The sequence below is a fragment of the Lynx rufus genome, unplaced genomic scaffold (assembly GCF_022079265.1).
Source record: "Lynx rufus isolate CCGP_SWC_20201006 ecotype Redwood Valley unplaced genomic scaffold, mLynRuf1.p SCAF_6, whole genome shotgun sequence".
Taxonomy (NCBI): Eukaryota; Metazoa; Chordata; class Mammalia; order Carnivora; family Felidae; genus Lynx; species Lynx rufus.
Window position 1 is genome coordinate 143781092 of NW_025814878.1, and position 14806 is coordinate 143795897.

The window sequence follows — 14806 nt, forward strand, 5'->3', positions numbered from 1 at the left end:
CCTCCGGGCACCCCCACCCTCAAGGTGGGATCTGTGTCTTAGTCCCTGGACACTCCAGGCTACCCCAGAACAGGAAAGGAGAAAAAACCAAACGGCTGAACTGATAAGAGCCTCCACCAGTTTACGAGAAAAAGGCAACCCCATCAATAGCCTGAAGTCCGGGAAGTCCCTGCTGTCTTATGTTAATGCTTTGCCAGAGGGAGAAACAACCTTAGCTTGACCACAGCTGGGCCTCCAGTAAGTCTTGAGCTTGTGAAAGTCTCTTTGGAAACTCCCTCTGGACTCTTCCCCCCCCCCCCCCCCCCCGCTCCATAAAGGGGTCACCCCCCTACCACTCCAGTGCAGCCCTCCCTGCCTGCAGGTCCTGTCCCCGCGCTGTAATCAAATCACCTCTTTGCACCAAAGAGGTCTTCAAGAACTCTTTCTCGGCCATCGGCTCTGGACGCCATGAACCCCCCATCACCCCAAAACTTCATCACCCTCAGCTTGCCTCATGCTCCCTCATCACCCCTGGCTATACTGTCTTTGGTCCAAATGGGCACATATTCATGTTGACCTGGTCACCTGGAAAGCAAGAACTTCCACTGAAGTGAAAGAGGGCTCCTGTGTCTCCTACCAGCACGAGCCAGGATGCAGGTGTAGGTGGGGGTACGTTTCCCTCCTTACCTCACCGGCTCTTTAGCTGGCCTCATAATTAGATTGACATAAGACATGCACCGAAGGCAAAAAAGTTAATTTTATACATAAAATTGTAAGATAAATTAAATATATAAAATATAAGACCATAAAGATATAAGACTCAAATAAGTGACCAAAGCAGGCAGCTTTTATGCCTTTCAGGCAAAGAAACAATAAATTTGTGAATCACTGACAAGACAAAGTTAGCAAGCATGTCACATTATTAATTATTGTATTAATTATATTATATATCAGCATATAATATTTATTAATAATAATTGTATTAATTACTAATTATTACGTATTCATCTTCCCTATTGATGAAGACTGTGTAGGGGTCTTTCCTCTGTAGGGAAAAATAACCTTCCCTCTACCCTTCATTGCTCGTGGCTGAGGACCAGCCCCCACATAAAAGAGATGAACAAGAGAAGAACAAACACGTTTCACAACAGGTGTACCTCATGCATACGTGGGAGAGACCGTCCAGGGAAAACTCCCCGGAATGGCCCGGGGCCACCCCCTTAAACACCATCTTCCGCTAAAAACAAAGATGTGGACGTGAGGGTGGGAGAGGGGCAGTTACAGGAGGGGACTTGGCAACCCACAGGAAGGTGGTTGTCCAGATTTACTCTGGTGCCTTCTCCACCGAGTTTCCGGTGATTTAGTGTCACCTTTCTCTTCCAGGTGCAGACAGGGAGTCGCCCTTACGAGGACTCCTATTGACTATGAGTCCCCCTTACGACGAATCTCCAAATGGAAATTTCTGTTATAAATGTAAATTGCCTCAACAAAAGGATATCTTCTCTGCTTTTAGAGCTTCTGGGTCTGCTTTTTCTCAAAAAAAAAAAAAATCATTTTATTTTGGGATGGATTATTCTGCTATCCTTCAACCATGGTTTTCTTACAGCCCTAAATTCCGTTTCTGGTGATAAGGATGCCTTCCGCTCTTCTGGTACAGGGATGGCACCTGTCACATGGGGGACTTGTCTCCTGTTTACGGGGAGAGAGGCAGATTCAGAGAGACCTTTTTGTACTACCTGGTCCTCAGGTACCTTTAATTTAAAAATATCAGTGTGTCAAAGTGGCATATTTTGACGTGGTCCATTCTGTTCCCCCTCCCCGTGACTCCCACAGACGTGAGAAAAGGGTATCTGGAAACGAATGATGTGTCACTCCTCTCTCTTACAGGCCGCGTCGAATCTATCAGTAAACAGTATCAGCTCTCTTCAAAGTATCCTATTAAAATGGAAAAACAATCTTACCCAGTCAGTCAGGATTTTTCTGGCGAGCACCAGTGAGGTCATCTCCATCACCAGCCTGCAAAGCAAAAGGAGGTAATTTGTAAAGGACAAAGTAAAAGGACAGGACCTTGCCCCCTAAGGGAAAGTGACCTTGCCAGAAACAATCTTTTCTTTTGTCAATAACTTACTTGCCCCACCCCCTCCTTCCTGTAAAAGCCTCCCATTTTGTCCACCTCCTCAGAGCCCCCTCTACTTGCTGGGTAACATGCTGTCCAATTTATGAATCACTTAATATAAGAGCCAATTGCATTGTTTGAAAAACCACCACCACCACAAGGCCCCAAATGGCATCACTTAGTTTTTTGGGGTTTTTGGGGTTTTTTGGCATCACTTAGTTTAAAGTCCCGAGTCAGGAGACCAAGACTTAATAATCCCTAACCTAAGCGCAAGTTTCACACCCCAAGAATATAATCTTTGACCAGTCAACATGGAATTTTCTGGTCAGAACTAGGGAATTTACTGAGAGACCACTCCCCCTTAGGAGGGCAACCTTGCCTAAACAATGCATTCTTTGCTAATCAATACCTTTCTTTCTTTCTTTTTGTTTTATGCCCTCTCTCTGCCTTTAAAAACTTGTATTGGGCACTTGGGTGGCTCTGTCGGTTGAGCCTCCGATTTCAAGTCATGAGCTCCCGGTTGGTGAGTTCGAGCCCCACGTCGGGTCACTGCTGTCAGCCCGTCGGTGCAGAGCCCGTTATGGTTCCTTTATCCCTCCCCTGCTTGCCCTCTCCCCAGAATAAATAAATATTGAAAAAACAAACAAAAAAACTTTCATTTAGCTCAGTGGAGCTCCCCTGTACCTGCTAGCTGGGATGCTACCCAATTCACGAATCATTTAATAAAACTAATTAGATCTTTTAATTTATTCAGCTGAAATTTGATCGCTGAACACCTAGAATCTCACCACTGCTCACCACCTCTGTCCTTACACTCTGGTCCCTGCTACCAACATCTCTTCCCTAAGTCATTGCCAATGCTACTAACTGCTCTCCCTGCTTCTGTCTTGTTTGTATTATAGTCGATTTTGTCCCTCCTCCATTCAAACCCTCTCACCCACCATAAAAGACAAACCCTACAGTGACCCATCCTTCCTTAGGGGAGGACAAAACTTTTCCTCTACCCTTTTAGGTTCAGTAGCTGGGATGTGCCAATTAAGCTGACAAAAGACATCAGCAGGTGAAAAGTCATACAGGTTTTACTTTCAACTTTATGTGCGTGGGGGTTCCACAGAAAAGAAACGAAAATGCCAAGGAAGCAGTTCGGCTTGGCAGCTGATATTCCGTTGTAACAAAGGGTGAAAAATTGTAGAGAAATGACCTGACCGAGGGAAGAGGGGTTTGGCTTCTAGGAGAGGTAAATTGCAGGAAGGAAATATATGGGGAAATTGATATTAGATAAGGGTTATTTTATAAAGTTCGTTTTATGCGCACTCATCTGGGTGCTGACCTTCCTTCTTCCTCATGGCTGTCAAATTCCCCCGGAGAAGGGATTTCCGATAGTCCTCATTTCTCAGAATTCTCTGCGTTTAGTCAGAGCAGGGAGCTCCACGAAGGTTTCTTTCTGCCTCTGCCAAGTCTCAATTGCCTTCAGCTCAAAATAATCCATATGCTAATCTGGCAAACTTTGGGGTGACATGCGCTGATCCCCCCCACACCTCTACTTGCAATCTGTCTCCCACCCCTCTCTCCCTCACCCACTTCACCTCACCCCTTTCGGTCACAGGTGTAGCAGAGGAAAAATACGTTTTCCCCTGTTAACCTTAAAAATAAAACTGCCAGTTGTTTTACCGGCAAAAATGGGTTCACGTGGCAATAGCCAGAGACTTGCAATCTGGGACAATCAAGGCCATGAGCAAGTCTAGAGAGCAAAGGAGAACACAGTTTTCTAGAGGACAGGGGGGACTTGGGAAGGTTGTTATAAACGAAACGTCCGTTGGAGCAAAGTGAGGTCCGAAAGCCTACAGGGTCTTCATTGGCTGGGTTGTGACGGTCCCCTCGGCCGGGCTGCTGGGGGTGGGGGGTGGGGAAGGCTTTTTTTCCTCTTGCTGGGGTCCCAAAGCAGGATCCAACCTCCAGGTCGGTCTCTTCCCGTTTTTGGCTGCAGTTGGCCGCCGGCTGGGCGCGCTCCCTCTGCTGGCCTCTGTCTCCATTCAAAACAGATCTTTCATTAATTTTCACAGCCTCTGTCTTCCTGGGCTCTTGGTGGAGACGTCCGCATAATAAAAAGATTAGCTGGAGAAAAACGAACAATAATGTGTGTACCGCCTGCATCTTGGGAGACACCCAGGAAAACGGAGTAACTCCCCAAATGGCTCAAGCCACCACCTTAAATACCTGTCCACCTGGGGCCCTAAGCCATGTTGGGGATGCGGAGGGAGGCCAGCGAGGGCAGATTTTTCAGGCCAAGTACAGTAAGCAAGGGCATGGTTATGGGGCAGGCTGCAGTCGGTACCTTCCCCACTGATGTTTCTAGAGATTAGGCATCCGGCTCTTCAAGGTAGAGAGGGAGACATACTTACGAAATGCAGGTTTCCCTTCTGAATGTGAACGTCTCTTACAAAAGGGTAACTTTTACTCAGTTTTCAGAGCTTCTCCTGTGGCTGCACTTTCTTAGAAATCACTAACTCGCGGGCCGCCTGGATGGCTCAGTTGGTTAAGCCTCTGACTCTTGGTCTCAGCTCAGGTCGTGATCTCACGGATTCGTGGGATCAAGCCCCGCAGCACTGGGCTCTGCGCGGACGCCCAGGAACCTGCTTGGGATCCCCTCTCTCTCTGACCCCCTCTCCCCCACTTGTGCAGTCTCTCTCAAAATAGAGACGCTTCAAAGAGAAAAAAAATTGTTTTCTTCAAAAACCCAGCTCAGTGTAACCCTTATGCCTGAGAGGCATGTTTTGGGGCGACAAGTACCGCTCCCCTCTGACACCAAACACACCCTAGCTTCTGGCGTCTACAGTCGGGACCAACCCCCTCCCTCCCCCACCCCACACCCACCATCCGCCCCCGGCCTCAGGGCCCCAGGTCTCGGCTGAAATGTCCCATTCTCAGGAATGCCTGAAAAGTGCGCCACCTCCCTACGCTTTGTCCTGTTTTGTTTTTTGTTTTTTTTTCTTTAACCTGTCACACACTTATCTTGTTTATTTTTGTCTCTCTCCCCTTTCCAAATTACACATACAAATCTTACCTCCCTGAGGTTTTTGGTTTCTCTTGCCTGTGTAAGGGAGCAAAATTTGCCACCCTCAAAAGTGTCTCTTTGGCATGCGGATTATTTTAGACTGATTATTTTTAAATTTTTAAAAATTTTTGCTAATGTTTTTATTTTTGAGACAGAGAGAGACAGAGCATGAGCAGGGGTAGGGGCAGAGAGGGAGGGAGACACAGAATCCGAAGCAGGTTCCAAGCTCGGAGCTGGCAGCACAGAGCCCCACGCAGGGCTCGAACTCACAGACTGTGAGATCATGACCTGAGCCGAAGTTGGAAGCTTAACCGACTGAGCCACCCAGGTGCCCCATAGACTGATTATTTTTGAGAAACAGAAGGTTCAGGAGGAATCTTTCACCTTCCTTTCGTTGCCTAAAAGATTGAGATAGAGCAACTGTTGCAGGAAGGAGCTCTCACCTCCCCCCCACCCCAAGCTGACCGAGCTGAACGCAAACAGGCTGGTGACACGACCCACCCTGAAAGGGCCACAGGCCCCAGCTAACCAATGGGCTGGCTAGACCAGGCAGTTACCAAAAAAGGGGAAAGCCCCCGCGTCCCCCAGGCTCCCTGACTGTGGCCCCTCACCAACGCCTCGGGGCACACAGCCTCGGCTCTGCTGTCGTGCCCACCGCTCCCCGGCAGGGTACTCCGTAAGCTTCTGTGTCTTTTCTTCTGCCTCAGGCGCATCCTTTCACTGCCCCGGCCACGCCCCCATCCATCCGGTCACCCCACGGACAACCCGGTCGCCCCACGGACGATCCCGTCTCCCCACGGACGATCCCGTCACCCCACGGACGATCCCATCACCCCACGGACAACCCGGTCACCCCACGGACGATCCCGTCTCCCCACGGACAATCCCGTCACCCCACGGACAACCCGGTCACCCCACGGACGATCCCATCACCCCACGGACGATCCCGTCACCCCACGGGCGATCCCGTCACCCCACGGACAACCCGGTCACCCCACGGACGATCCCGTCACCCCACGGACAACCCGGTCACCCCACGGACAATCCCGTCTCCCCACGGACGATCCCGTCACCCCACGGACAACCCGGTCACCCCACGGACGATCCCGTCACCCCACGGACAACCCGGTCACCCCACGGACGATCCCGTCTCCCCACGGACAATCCCGTCACCCCACGGACGATCCCGTCACCCCACGGACAATCCAGTCACTCCAAGGACAATCCAGTCACCCCATGGACAACCCGGTCACCCCACGGACGATCCCGTCACCCCACGGACGATCCAGTCACTCCAAGGACAATCCCGTCACCCCACGGACAGTCCCGTCACCCCATGGACAGTCCCGTCACCCCACGGACAACCCGGTCATCCCACAGACAAGAGCAGATAGAATTGCTTTACCACCTTGGTCATCACTGCTCCATATTATGCAATACTATGGGAAGTGTGCACATTCTACTCAGAAATCGAGATCGGTGACACACATCTAACATTCCCTAACAATACCACGTTAGTACCCTATGCACATAGATAGGTAGTCTAGTATTTGCTATGCTAAATAACTCCAGAATGGATTCTACTTATTTATAATATATATTTTAAGTCATACACTAAATACATTAAAAAATATACTAAATACATTGAATAGTATATTACATTAAAAATAATATACTACATAAGATAATATGTTAAATAATCAAAATAAGTATACCATACATTAACAAGTAATAAGATTAATAATTATTTATATAGCATATACTTTTATTAACATGTCATATATTTATCATATATTTATATTAATATGTATTTGATATATAATATATACTTTTAAAATAATCACAAACTGATAGTGAAATATTTGTAGAATTTTGTTATAAATCACTTTAAAACCATTACATCACGTATTGAATCAATTACTGGCTCAGTTTTAAAAATGTGGAATACCTCAATTTCCATCCCTGGTTTCACTGCTATTTCCTGATCATTCTTAAAGGTTACTGACACTGACTTTGGGATCATATCAGAATTAATCTCTGGTAGTCCAGTATATTATTTATTTGGGCTTCAAAATATGAATGCGTTTCACTGGGGAACGTCTTCTCATACTTCAATCTATTCTCTTAGTGTTTTGCTTCCATTTTCCCTTTTAATTATAGTTCTCACTGATGGAGATAAAAGGTAGGAACTCAGCAAAACATCTTCACTTTAGATATTAGCCCAGCAGTCTCTAAAGTGTGGTCCCCTGGTAGTCCTTACCTAAGCAATCATTAGACATGCAAATTTCCAGGCCCCGCTCTCCCCCAGACCTTAGAAAATCTGGCAGCTGGGTGTGTCCCCCCACCAGGGGGATTTTAAAGCCCTCCAGGCGGTGCTGATACTTGTGGAAGCTTTAAGAACCAGTGTGTTGTGTTGGAATGACACTGAGACAGAAATGATGCTGTTATTGGGAGCTCTTAAGAAATGTGCTAATTGTGTTTCTTGGTTGTCCTTTCTCTTTGTATGGTATACTTAGTGGAAGAAAAAAGTTGGAAAAGAAGGATAGTGAGGAAGCAGTCCAAATGACGACAGTATGACAATCACGAGATTGTCACGCTGTATTATAACCAAATAACCACCTCACGGGGTCTAAGCATTTTCCTCAGCACTGTGGTGATCTCTGAGGGCCATACGGAATTAGCACAGATTACAGCCACCTCAAGGGAACTAACATGGAATTCATAAGCTTTACTTCTTGCTTGAGGAAAAGTGCATCAAATAAGTCATGAATGTTATTGCATGCTGTGCCGCTTTTATTTTCGTGATTTAGACTATAAGTGCCTTAGGGTTTAAAAAGAGAAAGATCATATAGATAGTAGGATGATCATGAAAAAACTTTTCATCAAAAAACATTTGCTTCAGGTGTAAAATGTAGCTACAGTTGACAGAATAGAGTAGGACACTTCAGAAGGGGTGAGTGTAGAAGTGGGGGAATAGAAGGTGCAGTAAACCTGGAAGGAATATCATTGAGCATTTTAGGATTATGTTGATGTGGGAAGAGTGGTAATAATTTAAGCTAGGGCTATGAACCTTATATCTACAGTTAAGAGGAGGGGGCTTTGAATGGTTCTGTTAAATTTCCTGTGAAGCATGGTTTGGGTGTGGGTGGGTGTATTCTGGCTGAGTGTGGGTTGAGTGTGGGAGCTGAGTGTGTATGAAGGTATTTGCATGTGTATAAAAATGTTTTGTTTACTAAGCTTTTATTCTAGTCTCACAGAAGTCTAATTCTTCCCCAAGCATACAAACCAGGGGTATCAAGCTTAGGGTGTTAAATATTTTAAGGTTATGCTATTTTAGGGGATCATAACAGACCAGTTAGTGGCACTTGTACAGTGAATATATATAAAAAGTACAACATAAATGCAATTTTCTATCTATGACATTGTATTTGAGGGAGAGCACCATAATAGTTCTAAGAGTAGTGAGAATAAAGCAATTTAGAGACAATTAAATTATTAAACTACATAAACCTCAAGTCTTTAACAAGGCCTACCATTTGAGGGGCACCCGGGTGGCTCAGCTGGTTAAGCATCTGACTCTTGATCTCAGCTCGGGTCATGATCTCGGCGTCATGAGTTGAAGCCCCGCGTTGAGAACAATCCAGGAAGGCTTATCATTCGGGCATTCCTATTTCCTGATTAAGAAGACCCACACAATCACCCTCTTAAATGCTCCCTTTACATCTTTATTCCTAAGTGTGTATATAAGGGGGTTCAGCATGGGTGCGATGATCCCATAGAAGAGGGACACCATCTTGCCCCGGTCCTTGGAGTTGGGGGATGGTGGTTGCAGGTACATGGAGATAGCAGTGCCGTAGAAGAGTGACACCACAATTAGATGGGAGCCACATGTCCCAAATGCCTTTCTCCGGCCTTCGGCCGACTGGATTCTCAACACTGCTCGGGCAATAAAAGCATACGATACAAGGATGAGGGTCAGGGGTAGTAAGAGAAATAGCACACTGATAAAGAATAGTTCAGCCTCATTTGCTGTTGTGTCCACACAGGACAACTTGAGCAGAGCAGGGACTTCACAGAAGAAGTGATCCACTTCTTTACGGCCACAGAGCGGCAGCTGAAGGGTCAAGGTGGACTGCAACACTGAGTTGCCAAAGCCGCTAATCCAGGACGCGGCCGCCAGCTGGAGGCACAGCCTCTGGTGCATGACGACTGAGTAATGGAGAGGCCGACAAATAGCGACAAACCTATCCAAGGACATGACGGCCAGGAGAAGGCATTCAGTGGAACCCAAGGCCAGGAAAATGAAAAGCTGGGCCACACAGCCGCCGTAACTAATTACTTTCCTGGTGCTGCATATGTTGACCAGCATTTGTGGAACTGTACTTGTGGTGTAGCAAAGGTCCAGGAGTGACAGATTGGTAAGGAAGAAGTACATGGGGGTGTGGAGTTTGGGGTCCAGATGAGACACGGCAATTATCGCCAGATTGCCAAAGATAGTCAAGACATAGGAAACCAGGAACACCACAAAGAGTGGGAGCTCCAGCCACGGTCGATCTGAGAAACCCAAGAGGATGAACTCCCGGGGGGCGCTCGCGTTTACCCCCTTCATGATTGGTGTCTCAGCTCTTGGTTCCCTGCAATAGAAACAGTCATGAAGGTAATCATTACACACTTATTTGCTGTTGTCGATGGGTCACAATTACTTCGCTAATAATCTGCCTACGTTACAGACTGATAGTATCCATAATGTGAAAAAGTACTGATAAAAATATAAATATCTTCCCAAGTATTTCAAAAGTGTTTCTGTATTTGTAACAGCCTATTAGCAGAATGAATTTCAAGACTTTTTATAGCATATCATCAGTTTCCACGTTCACAGAGTTTATCCTTTGACCTTTTATCAGTTTGCAAGTTCATTATTCTCAGTTCTTTCTGCCTAGGTACCTACTATTAGGTAGAAGTTGGCATAGTTTCTGCCACTGGAATGTATTCTAATTTCTCCTTAATGCCACGACATTCCCTGTTAGTACGAAGTAGTCAAAATTGTTTAAATCTCACCCCTCCTATCCTAAAAAAAAAAAAAAAAAAAAAAAAAAATAGACCGTACCTAGCAACTTATCAGACTCAATTTAAGGAATTATATCCTTTTACTTTTAGAAGGTCAGAATTCGTATAGGAGTTTTTAATAATGAGGAACTTGAAGTCCAACAGGTGTGGTGGGATCATACCTTGTCCAGTCACATTACCCTGGGAATGCTTCTCATCCTCTGGTCTTCAGTCTCTTCGTGTCTACAGTGAAAATAAGAATGCTTGTCTAGGTTGTCTCGATGTGAGACATAGCTGCACACGACTGTCTCAACACCGGCCCCAGAAACAGAGCAGTGCGGATGAAGGGAGCTTTCGCGACTCAAGGTCTCCGAGGTGCTCAGAGAGGAATTCCGTATGATTTGCCCAAACTTCCTTGGGTTGCCAATGAGAAATGTCTCTGTCCATTGAAAAGTCACCTTCCCATTTCCTCCTTAACTCCCAAAACATCAGGCTGAGACACAGGGGTCATTGTAACCATCGGCTACGAAGTAACGTGTCACTTTTAGTGTCAGCTGCCTGGCGCATGTCTGGTCCACCCAAACACAGCCACCACGTTCAGGAGAGGGTGACGGTGACACAGGAAGCCCGAGGTGCTCTGGGCAGAAGCTCCATAGAGCCCTGTGTGACCTATAGGTGTGACCAAGCCCGTTCTACCTGCCAAAAATCTCAACAGAACACGCGAAATTATTTCGCTACTTTAGCAATACCAGAATGTAAACTTTTCATTGTTATTCTTGTTCATCAAAATGTTAGCAATGTGTATTTTAACTTTGCTTTATGTATTTTATAGACGATTAACCCGCCCCAAAATATCCCCTCTCTTGCTCTCATCTGCTAAATCGAGATGCATTGGCACAGATATAGATGTGAAATGATGTGCAGATGTATCTTCAAGTGACAAAAAGTTGATTATTGAACATTTGTGGAGCAGGAACCCCTCGATTTAAAAAAGAAATAGTAGATAGACATAGGGACACCTGGGTGGTTCAGTTGGTTGAATGCCTGGCTCTCGATTTCGGCTCAGGTCATGGTCCCAGGGTTGTGGAATCAGGCCCCACATCGGGTTCTGTGATGAGCATGAATCCTGCTTAAGTTTCTCTCTCTGTCTCCCTTGGCCCCTTTCCCCCAACTCACGCTTTCTCTCTCTCTAAAAAATAAATGAATGAATGAATGAGTGAATAAAACAAATACGTAAATCAATCAGTCAATAAATAAAATTTACTCTCTGTCTTTTACTCTCAGATTGACCTTCCTTTCGTTGAAGACTTTGATCCCCCTGAGGGCACAGCTGGTTCATCCTCAAAAAAGACAGGTGTATCATGTCGCGGCAACCAGATGCGGCCGACAGCGAGTGTCAGGATAAATTACATGTCAGTTGTTATTATTGCTTTGGATTTTCAGATTTCTATTTCTATTCTATTATTTCATGTTTGCTTTTAGTAGCCCTTTCGGATTTCATCCACGTGCGACTCTGAGAAGCACAGTGAATCAGTGGACTTTCTTCCAGGCCGGCTCTGTTCAACCCCAACCCAAGCTGTGGAAGTTCCATCAGTATGTCTGGGGAAGGAAAATGTATGCAGTTGTTTGCCTCATGTGAAACAGCTTCAGTAGCCAATGTGATTTTCCTTTTAAGTCTTACCATCCTTCTTCCCTGTATGGGTTCTAGATAAATAGTTTTAAAGGATACTAAAGCATCAAGAACACAAAACAGACATGAGCTGAGTGACTAGCGTGGAAAGTTTAGAAAGCAGCACGGGGGAGGGGGAGCTCTTCAGAGCTTGCTCCCCCCCCCCCCCAGAGCTGCCCAGAGCACAGATCTATTCCCTCACCAAGTGCTGCAGCTGGTGCCTCCTTCTTCCTCTTCTTCAATGTGGAACACACTTTCAGATGTATTTAGAATTTTCAAAAAACTATGTGTTTGTTTCTTTGTGTTTTTCTGTAAGCCCACCCAGTGAAGGGGCCCAAGGTGGGGAGGGAGGGAGGGAGGGAGGGGTGCTTGAACTCCTGACCTTGAAATCAAGACCCCGGCTGAGATCAAGAGTTAGATGCTTCACCCACTGAGCGCCCCAGGATCCCCTCCAAGGACTGTTTTGGATGGAGGTGCTGCATCTTTTGTTTTCGGCTGTCATAATCAAAACCCATTATCTTGCAATTAATGGTATTTTAGAATTAGGAAAAGACGGTAAACATGCGATTTTCGGGTTTCTTGCCTGAAACCTTTTGACTCCCAGGTCAACTTTGCCTGTTCTCTTGTGTTCTGTTTGTTACTGTTACATGGAAACATTCTACTTTGTTTCTAAAGGTATGGGAAACAATGGTGAACTCCAGTTTAAGTGGGATAAGCCTCAGGGCTTCCGTTCAGGTCGTGGTCTCACATTTTGTGAGTTTCCAGCCAAGTCAGGCTCTGTGCTGACAGCTCAGAGCCTGGAGGCTGAAAGGGATTCTGTGTCTGCCTGTCTCTGCTCCTCTTCCACCCCCTCTCACTCTCTCTTAAAAAAAAAAAAGTTAAAAAAATTTTAAAAGATTTTTCTTGAAAAACATTTGTGAATGACGTTGTAAAGAGACAAAGAAGAATGTTATTTCCGGGATTATTCTCGGGTTATTTCGTAAAGTGAGGGCCTTTTGGGTAAAATAAAAGAACTTCAGTTTACCTTTGCTTTTTACATATTTCCAACTACATAGAATCGAATTGTATAAAAGTGCGCTGCACGGTCTCAGGAGTGCTTCTGATGAAATTAGCTGACACAGGCACAACCTGAAAGCTGAGAGCTGGACACAGAGTTGGCTAGCTAGTTATCCTTCAACTGCAATGTATTTAAATACGCGAGTCATTTGTAAATGCCCAGTGTTTTCTTTGCTACAGTCCCATGTCAACATTCCATTAACGCGTCTTACTACCTTGGTTTAGATATTTAGTGAGAAAGACTCAAGTCAAGCCTTACGGTAGCAAAAGGTGGATTCCTTTAGGGAGGAATTATTTAAAAATATGTAACCATAATATATTTCATGTTGGATCAGCAAATTTATTTTTGGACACTTGGACTGTGATGTGAGGGGCCGGTGTGTGTGTATGCGTGTGTGTGACAGGAGAGAGCCGGTGAGCAAGCTCTGGGGTGTTAGCGTTTTCCCCATCAATAGAAGCCGTAAAGAGCAAACATACAACAATTCCAAGCTGAACCTCATGAACCGAATCAAACTTTTGCAGTAGGGGACGTTCAGCCACAGGAAATCAGTGCGGGGAGTGTGTCAACAACAAACAAGAAAACTGGCTCGAAATATCGCAACTTGTAGCAAGTATATACTTTCTGAAATGCTTGGGTAATTAAATGAAAACAAAAGTCGCGCTGTGCATGAAGCTTGTCCAGCTTTCAAAAAATGGAAGGATGCAGAACGGAAGTGCAATTCTGCCCGTGGCTTTGAGCGTGCACGTTATAAGCTGTTCTAGCCCATCCACGTCCCATCCACGTCGTAAAGCTGAACATAAATTTAACTCACGGGATTTTCACTTAATGCCGTGTTTTTATTGCTTGTTTTTTTTAAGTTAATATGAAGTCTTATGGCATACCTGCTAAAATTTTAGAATGTCTTCATTCTTAAGAAATGTCTTTTGCCCTCCTTTGCTCTAATGTAGATCACACCTTAGGAAACCTGGTAGCTATGTGTCAAGGCTACTGTGTATTTGACTTGTAATATACTTTTATCGTCTCAAAATCCATTAGTTTTCTGCCCACACATCCCCAACCTCAATCTCACAGACTTTCCCCCCACATGCAGCAATCTCCTTGGTGCTGCTGTACCCAAATTTCCCCCAGAAACACCCCCTTCTCTCAAATGTCACCTCCATCTGACCTCGGCTGACTATTCCTCCCAGAGGCTTTCCGTGATTCCAATTCCGCTTCATGTTCTCAGTGTTAGGATCGCACTATTTGCCAACAAGTAGAACAGACAGACAAAAACCTAGGAAGTTCTTATCTGCGTCTCTGCAATTGTATCAGATTTGCTGCCGATCGTTGACACACAGGCCAGGAGCTTGTGGTTGTGTCTGGTACCTTAAAGGCCACTGGGCAGATTCCCCTGGTCTGGAGTGAAGCTGCATGGACAGCATCTCAAGCTAATGCTATTCTCCCTGCGAGTAACAAGCATTCAACAGGGCAGCAAAGTAAAGTATTTTGATTATGCGAGCTACCAAGGGGATCAGAAAAGAGCACATCTGGGTCGAAGCAGAAGTTAATGGAAGGAGAATTTTAGAAGCTGCTGAGGGGATGTTGGCAAACTTTATCTGTGATCCTCTTAGAATGCCTGAACCCGGAGTCCGGAACACTTGCCCAGATGAATACGCATGATCATCTCTTTGTACACCTGTACATTGGTTGACCTCATATTGGTCATCTCACTGTGGAATTCTCTCCTCCCGTATCTGAGCTCAAACATTCAAAAAGATAAGGTTTGACAGAGTCTTGGAAGCATCTCTACGAGCTACAGAATGGGCAGAGGATCAAGACAAGAGAGGTAACAAGAGTTTTCCTCCCCAATCTGCCAGTAAGTCGTCCTACAGTTGGGGGAGTGAG

At 45.6% G+C, this 14806-nt stretch overlaps 1 protein-coding gene across 1 annotated transcript; it reads right to left on the reverse strand.

Moving 5' to 3' along the window:
- Positions 1-8817: 8817 nt before the first annotated feature.
- On the reverse strand, positions 8818-9759 carry LOC124528436 (olfactory receptor 2B2). Its single transcript, XM_047102059.1, has one exon. The coding sequence runs from the start codon at positions 9757-9759 to the stop codon at positions 8818-8820; it is 942 nt and encodes a 313-aa protein (XP_046958015.1).
- Between the last annotated feature and the right edge of the window lie 5047 nt (positions 9760-14806).